Source organism: Monopterus albus, unplaced genomic scaffold (assembly GCF_001952655.1).
Source record: "Monopterus albus unplaced genomic scaffold, M_albus_1.0 scaffold217.1, whole genome shotgun sequence".
In the NCBI taxonomy this organism is placed as follows: Eukaryota; Metazoa; Chordata; class Actinopteri; order Synbranchiformes; family Synbranchidae; genus Monopterus; species Monopterus albus.
Genome location: NW_018128097.1, coordinates 526,048 through 534,779, shown reverse-complemented (window position 1 = coordinate 534,779; position 8,732 = coordinate 526,048). Strand labels below are relative to the sequence as shown.

Sequence of the window (8,732 nt, the reverse complement as noted above, 5' to 3'; positions counted from 1 at the left end):
TCATCATTTTGGTCACTTTATTAAATGTTAACCAGGATTTAATACTTAAGATAATAGCAGAACAAACTGATAAAATCAAAACAATGTATTTTCCCACATAAGAACATTCTTAAAGGGGGGGTGAGAAGTTTCTCTACATTAAATACACCTTATGCAAACACAGGAGCCAACTAGAGACAACAGGTGTCTCTTTATGATACATACATATTCCTTGTGTTTAACAGTTACATCAGTTTAAGCATTTAGAAATAACAAATGTGCCAGAGTACAGGTAGTCTGGGTGCCAGCCTGGTGAGACCAGTGTCCAGGAAAGCATTTCCTCACAAAGCAGAGGACACAAATCAGCCAGATATCCTCTGATTTTCAGTCTTTATTCCTTTCAGTTACATCAATCCTGCAGTCAAGGGGAAAGTTTTGGGCCCTGTGATACATGGCTGAACTGGTTGTGCTTTGTGAGACCCAGTCACTTACCCGAGCTTGGAATCAACGCAAGTGGAACGTAAACAATGAACAGGATGCACATTGCTATGCTAGACAACACGTGACAATGATAATGATGTTACAAAAAGTTCATAGGAACCAGCAGGCAGTTTTGAACAACACAAGCATTCCATTACCATGTTCAGCAACTACTAATGTAAACACGTAAAAGCATAATAAAAAAGATTCTCGACAAATCTCAGAACTTTACAGATCATTTTTAGGAAATGAATAAGGCCAGGTTTAAAAAATCTTTTCTGCTTTTGTGAATCAGTTTCTTCTCCCTTGCAAAAACAACAGGACTTGACAGCACCAACATCTGCTTTGCTAGACATTGATGGAGGAATCTACTGGGGCTAATAATCATGCTTTACATGAGAGTCCTGTCACCAGCTACACTGGTCCCATTCTGGTTTAGTTTAGGTATTTCAAGCAGTATAAAACACTGAGTTTAAATAATAAGGAAACCCTCTTTGAAGGGGAAAAATAATACAATGCTTTAAAGCATTGGGGGTAAAACTTGTCTTTAAATACATGAAAAATGTAGATACAGAACTTGAATAACATTAAGGCAGTATATACATTTTTTTTGTGTTCAAACTGCACAATGCTTTCACAGAGCTATTTGTACATTATCTTCCACCTTCTCTCAGTGAATTACAGAATCAAGAACTGAGTGTCTATCCCACTTGAGGCCCCAGTGGACAGCAGCCTAGTCTCAACACTACACCACCCTGGGTGCACTGGTTTGCTTGAGCCCTGTGGTCTCACAGTGCATTTGTTATAAGTCCGCACTTGGATTGAACCAGTGGGAGCCAGCTAGTTGAGTGGGGTGGGGTGGAGGAAGAGTCCTTCTGACCTACAGGCCCTTGGAGGGCCCAGGATTCTTGCCCATACCTTGATGGGACCCCAAGCCGTGGAACTGCTGGTAAAGCCCCAGAAGGTCCATCTGGCTGAGCCCGGCTCCCATCATGCCATTCTGCAGAGCCAGCTGGTTCAGGTAGTTGGCCTGGTTAGCCATGGCCAGCTGCTGCTCCTGCATCTTCCTGGCGGTGATCAGCTTCTGCACGACCATCATCAGCTGCACACACAAACAAAGAGTTAATATAACTATAGGAATTAAATAACTACACTGACGACCTCACATGATAGGGTCAGGGTTAAAGCACATGATAATATATAGACTGCGAGCATAGAAAACTGTCAGGAACTTAAAGCAGCAGGTCATTAACCAGAGTTTTCAGACTGATTGAGTACGTGGTTCTGTTTTAGTCAGACTAGTTATTTTCACTACAGTTAAGATGACCTTAATGATCTTCCTGCTCCTTGCTCTACCCTGTCTTGAAAACTAGCACCACTGCTGATGTAAGAGGTCATGTACAGCGGTGGTCTCAGAGATGTAGTCAGGGTTAAGAGCTTAGAAAGGTTCAAAGACAGAAACTACAGATGCTACCACTGTCGTCCTGTGTTTAGCAGGTACATTTATTCCTCTATGACCCATTAGTAGCTCATATTTAGTCTAAAGGTGCATTTTTTTTTGGAAGTTATACAACTTTTTGAACTTAGACTGTTCAACAAAAGGTTCTACCTGCTTAGTCATGATAGTCACATTACTAATGATCATTTTATTATCACTCTGTGTATATATGTGTACATATCTCCTTTAAGCACTAAACAAAATGCTGTCATTGAAACACTGATTTTATCAATGTGACCCAGTTCTACCTGCTGCAATTTGGTTTTCATAATAAAACAGCCTAGTTTACTGGTGTCGTCTCTGGTGATTGGCCAACGTGACTCGTACACAGAGCAGTTCTTACCGTCTGCTGCCTGGTGAGAGCGTCTCTGTACATAGCCTCCCTGTGCTTGATCTCCAGCTCTATGCTGGCCTGTCGTGCCAGAGCCATGGACTGGACCTGAACCTCGGTGAGTGCCGGGTTGTCCTTCCACTGTAACAGTTCGCACACGTTAATCTCAACCACCATTACAACTACAGTCACTTCTATCACAATGCAGTCCAGTGATAGGAAAACACAGTTTTTGATGAACAGTTATCAAGATGATCTGATTTAGAAGCCATGCTGCACAAGTTCTGACACTCACTACGCTGGCGATGGAATCCTCCAGCGACTCCCGCACTAAACTCTTCAATGCGTTTGTTGCTTGAATGACTTTCTGTCGTCCCTGATTTATAAGGTCCTGGAAACAAATGAAGGAGATTGAAAACCGAGGATACATGACTGTGGGCATTTTCTACTAGCTCGCAATTATGAAAGATTTTCTCAGGAGTTGGTGAAAACCAAAACATGAATAAAAGGAGTGTAAATATTAGATTCCCATTCATCAGGTGGCAGAAGCTCGACTCCAAATGCTGATCCTGCTCTGTGTGTGCTGCATGTGAAGGCAGGCAACAAGTTAGCAATAAACATTTTGCACCCAGTTTATATGGTGATGACTTTAGCTCCATCACAGTATTTGATGATTTAACGCTCCAGTCTGTTGATGTGATCTCAGTTGCAGAAGGGTGGAGTTACTGGATCACTTGTACAGGTTTGTAAGAATGTGTTTGTTTACAAAGACACAGCTGTAACACAATCAGTTTTCATATAACATGAATACAAGCACTGAAGCTGGCATACAATATTTTTACACTCATTTGACTCTCAGACCTTCTGTCCTCTCCCGCAGTGAGATGTGCCAGTGTGTATAAATAAGTGGGGCAGAGTCGGGCTCATCGGGGACGCGTGGAGCTCATTACTTACCTCCAGCTGCTGGTTGGTCATGTTGGCCAAAGCTGCCATGTTGTAAGAGAAGTAGTTGGAGGCACCCATGTCCATCTGGGAATATGACAATTGGTGGTTGGTCCTCATGGACAATCCCTGAGAGATGAAAAACAAGAGGGGGAGCGAGGAGGCAGGGGCCGCCCGGCATCCAGTAGAGGAGCAGGATTAGAGCACGTCAGTTAGGCAGGTGTTAAGTTCCACTCAGGGCATAATGGGAGAGACTGAACGCCATCATTGTGGTTGACCAGAGACAACAGTTCACTTTGCCTGATGCCCTTATTCGAACAGTGACAAGTCGAGCCTTTATTTTGTTTTCACTCAGTGATGTCAACAAGAAAGCTTTCATCTCTTCACACATATAACCTGTTTCAGTCTGCAAGAGCAACAAGTCTCCTCGTGTCTGCCTGCTCCCCTTGTATTAAGAGAGTGTGTGTGAGACAGAGAGAGAGAGAGACAGAGACAGAGAGAGAGATGACCTGAGGTAAATAGTCCTCTACCGGTAAGGGCCAGCAGGATGCCGATGCTCATGTGTAATTGAGCCTCTGCTGCAGATGTTTTTTTCCTGTGCCCTGTAATCTGGCCATCCGGTACGTAAGTGTAGGGGTGTGTGTGTGTGTGTGTGTTGGGGGACAGTGGGGGTCTTTGGACCCAGTCAGAGACAGGTGTGCAGGCCTAAACAGTACAAAACCTCAAAACAACCACAAAACCGCAACACACACGAGCACGCACACACTCACTTTTGGGTTTGCTTTCAACAAGCAGTTGCACTTTGGCTTCAGCTGCAACCTCAGATGCAGACTTCCTACAACTTCAGACAGACACCACATCTAGACACGATTTCATTTCCAAAACTCAGTGTCTGAAATATAAATCAATGACCTGAGCTTCTCTAAGCTCTGTACCGAGCTGAAGTCATCCCCATGAGACTGAGGGCTCCTGGGTTCAGTTTGGTTTTGGGCGCCTGATCGTGTTCTCACAGTTTTTCCCATTTCCTGAGTTGCAAATCTGATAGTCATGCACATAGCTTTTCCTGGCCACCACCAGCCAAGCTTCAAGTTGTGAAGACATTAGCAGAGATCCGGATACGTTCTAGTTGTTTCTCCCTACGTTCAGAGTATACACTGTGACACTGAACAGCCTCTTGTAATGACAGTGACTACATCTGCATCTTTAGTGTGCACCAGTTTGCAGTGAAGTGAATGCATGTGAAATCCTCCCACCGTTTCTCCTGTGACTGGCAACCCTCTGATCTCTCGAAAAGCAGAGGAGCTCTGAAGGAAAAGCCACTTAAGGCACACAGAGGGCAGAGGAGGGAGTGTGTGTTGGAAAAATAATCATTACAATGAATTAGAATCTAGGATTACACAGGGAGGGAGAGAAGACCTGCTGCTCCTGCTCTTTTACAAACCCCCTGCCCCATACACTTCCCTAAACGAACCCCACTAATTGCCCACACATTGATTTGCTCCACAAGAAAGAAGAGGAGAAAAAAGGAGAAATGGGGGAGGCACGAGAGAAAAGGGAAGAGTAAAACAGAAGGAGTCCCTAACCGTCTGTGGACCCATGTACTTGCAGTGAGGAGCACTGACACTGCTTAGACAGCTTCAGTGATTTGTATAACAAATCGCTAGCCTGCCGGTGGGCCAAAATGACCATCACTGGAGCACAAGGGAGACGCTATCATCTGCTTCCTCTAAGTGATGAAAAGATGATACAGATCCAACACTAACTTGAACATCTTGACATAGAAAAACTGGGCCTCACTCAGCTCAGCTTGCATTCTGATGTCAAGGATTTGGAGAACGATGGACACAAAGGCTAAGTGTGGTACATGTGTGGCTTTTTGATTTTGGAACTGGTGGCTTTGCTGGTATGCAGCACGCATTGTCTGTGTGTCTACCTTTTTCTCCGCTTCATACTCGGCCCAGGCAGCCTTGCGATCCTCTTCGCTCAGGGCTTCCTCCTCTTTGTGGTCCAGCAGGGAATCATGTTCATGGTAACACACGATGTGGTCCTTACTGTTCTGCAGCAACTCAGCCAGGATGAGATCCTACAGCAGAGAAGATGACAAAAACAAGGGTCATGGTGGGTTTAAAGTCATGATTAGAGGGGACGGAATGAGCTGAAAAAGGCCGCACTGGACCCCTGAGTGATAAAGGTGACTGTACATTCAGACTGATGACACAAATCCCATCCCATCTTTTAAATCACTTTCTTTTAAGATCTCTTCTTTTGTTGGCAGTTTTTTAAATTCCCCAGACCCCCATGATGTTCATTAACTTATTACATACACAACTGATCTCAGCTAAATACATGGGGCTTTGAAACCCAGCTCAAATCCATTTTGAGGGGGGCAAATAAATAAATAAAAGAAATGGGGGGGGAGACAACTGGTTCCCATGAAAACACTACCTGAGTAAAGTCAAAAGACCTGGGCCTGACTTCGCTCACACAAAGATTGTTTACATTACTCTGCAGCACATTTGCTTTTTTTGTCTCGACTTAGGTTTACATTAAACTGGAACATTACAACCTGAGGAAACATGTCAGAGTTTCATCATTAACCTCTACACGGGCCAATTCACAGAGGGGTTTCGCACTTCTCCCCTACCCTTTTCCCTCCTCCTTTGAACAGTGGCACCCAGTGTCAAGTTGCAAACAAAATTAATCAGAGATGTCGCTGGTATTAAGAGAAAAGACAAAACGAAAACACCAAAGTATGAAATCAAGAGGTTACTCCAAACCTGTGCTGAATAAAATGAAAATAAACACCAGCCCACATGGAGTGAAAATTTACCTTAAAAAAAAAAAAAATTCTTTTAGGCCACTGCAACAGACAGTGACAGGAAATGTGGCTTTAAAGCCATGTACCCATCAAACTGGACACGACTGATCCTTATTGACACAGCTTTGTTTCCCATCCATCATGCTCAAGCAGGATACAACTAGGCCACTCCTGAAAAACCAGACATTGTGAAGCAGTGGCACAGCCAGCAATTCAACTTTGCTTTCTAATTAGGACATAAATAAAAGGGTAAAAGGCATCCATCATGATTTGTTCTGCCAAATAAACAGAAGGTCAAGCAAGGGCCACAGTAGATGCCACCACTGGTAAGATACAACCCGTAAGGTACATTATCCTAATCTGACTCAGTAGTGCCAGTAAAGACGGTCCAGGGGCCACGCAGAAGTTCAGTTGGGAAAAGTTGATTTGACAGTTATAACCTCCACATGTGCACCTCTCTGCTTTGTGACTGGCTTGCTGTCCAGTTTCAGGGAGGAGACAAATGGCAGGCACTTCTCTCTACGATGCAAAAGCAAACTGAAGCCTTTTGAATGTGGATTTGTGAATTTTCATTGTTTTAAACGGACACGTCGTCACCTCCTGTAATAGTGTACACAGCTGGTTGTGGATTCTTAAATAAAGCAGATTGGGTTGGATTATTTTTAAGTGAAGAAGTGGGTTTCCTTTCAAATGCAGCGTAAAGTTGAACCACATTTCAAGAAAATCAGCAAAATAAAATGGCAATATAAATACATCCACTAAGTGGCACCGTTTTTCTAGTCGGGTGTCATAAAACCACAGCACAAGAAGATGCAGCTGAAAGAGCACGAGTCAAACCTCAAAAACAGACGATGCAAAATACAGTTGTGCTTGTTTCATGTATTAATTTAAAGGTACGTTACATTCTCCACCTCGCTTCAAACTGATCCATTTTCATCTCCAACAATAGTTTGTCTCTTCAAATTTAAGTGACATACAATAAATCGCAAATATCATGATGTAAAATCTTTTTCCAATATTTTACAATTTCTACTCAGGACTTTTTCTGTGCAAACTGAAACTGCACATAAAAACGGCTAGATGGAAACACAGTGACAACTACTGTCTACAAGAAGGACTGGCAGATTCTCGCCTGTTTCCTGCCATGAACAGAAACTTCCATGCTGCTGAAGACAACACAGGTCGCTGCCCGATCTGAAAAAGCCACAGCTTTGCTAGAAAAGACCAGATTTGGAAAAGTTTTCATTTTCCAGTTAATCCTAGTCTTTTTATTATTCACTACTAAAGTTTAGGCTCTGTATGGAAAGAACTGAGAGCTTCTGTAAAAAGTATGTGTAGGTTTTACTCAAATACAAGAAAGAGGAGCACTTCTGACTCGTCGACTACCTAACGGGTCAGTGGAGCTGCAGGTCAAATGACAGTACAGCACCTCCCACTGGAATCCAGTGCGTTCTAGGATACCCAAGTAATCCCCACCAGTAATGGCTCTGGGGTGGTCCGGTCCATCTTCCATTCTGCTGTGTTCAGTGCGTGTCCTGTACTAGTGCTAATGATTGTAGGTAACCTGACCTGGGCTATTCTCATCCTTATGGAGCTACAGGGTAAAGCCTATCCTATCGCTTTACTGCAGGGGAGAATAGAAAGAGAGACAGTGGGTGGGCAGATGCTCAGAAAGGGGGGGGGCAGTAGGAGTATTTCTAAAGCGTTAAATCTGGGAAGGAATTCTGGCATCACAGATGTGTTAAGAGGTGACAGGTCATGTCTGAGAACAAGGTGGAGAACACCTTCACTTAAGACCAGATTCAACCTCGGTGACGCTCTGATAATTTGCTGTCTTGTTCTTCATCACCACTTGTGGGGAAAAAAACTTTATTCAGCAAAGAGCCTACAAATGTGCTGTTAATGTAAAGTGAGGCCCTAAGTTGGAAGTCTTGGCTCCAACTGAAACAAAAAAAGGCTCAGCAGAGGGAAAAATACAAGTGTAGGAATCGGTATACTAATAAGACAACATACAGCACATATGACATTTCTTTGCATTGAGAGAACAATTTATTCTATCCCTAAGCCAAATTCTTGTACACATATATATAAAACAAAGACGTCCGACTTGTCAGCAGTCCATAAATGATGTAAGGCAGCTTTAAAACTCCGCAGCTCTCACATCAAAAAGATGAAAACCTGGGAGTAGACATAAGCAGGCCTCATGTAGACTTAAGAATTTGGCACAGGAACCTGCTCATACTTTACCAATAGACTAGGTGATGCTTAACAGTGAAAGGTCTGATGCATTTAAACACCTGCCTGCATTAAAAGCTCGGGGTCGTACGCAGACAGGATTTTTGGCGGTGCTATCAGAAACCTGGCTGCTTGCTTTAACCATGCCTCTACAGTCAGTGATTTATTCCATTTCTGCAATTTCCACAAAAATAAGAGAGAAAACCACCACACAGGAGGAGAGATGAAAGGAAAGATACGATGAGAAAACAGACCTTTGTTTGGACAGCGACATAAAAAGGAGAGAGCTACAGAGACGGAGAACAATTGATCAAAAATGAGCCTTACAGTGGCAAAGTGATAGAGATCCTCAGTTGTCTGTCTAGTTCATTCGGTTTTCCAGGAGATGTTGAATGTATTAGAGGTGGCTGTTTGCCAGAAACAGCTTTGAACGCACAGGTGCATTAACC

The 8,732-nt window shown here is 43.4% G+C and overlaps 1 protein-coding gene across 1 annotated transcript in view; it reads right to left on the bottom strand.

Moving 5' to 3' along the window:
- Positions 1-8,732, bottom strand: part of atrx (ATRX chromatin remodeler) — a 27,430-nt gene continuing 18,698 nt past the window's right edge. The window contains 5 exon segments of the mRNA XM_020619236.1: positions 1-1,561; positions 2,301-2,429; positions 2,584-2,679; positions 3,243-3,359; positions 5,164-5,313. Coding sequence (XP_020474892.1) covers positions 1,340-1,561; positions 2,301-2,429; positions 2,584-2,679; positions 3,243-3,359; positions 5,164-5,313 — 714 coding nt within the window. The 3' untranslated portion in view covers positions 1-1,339.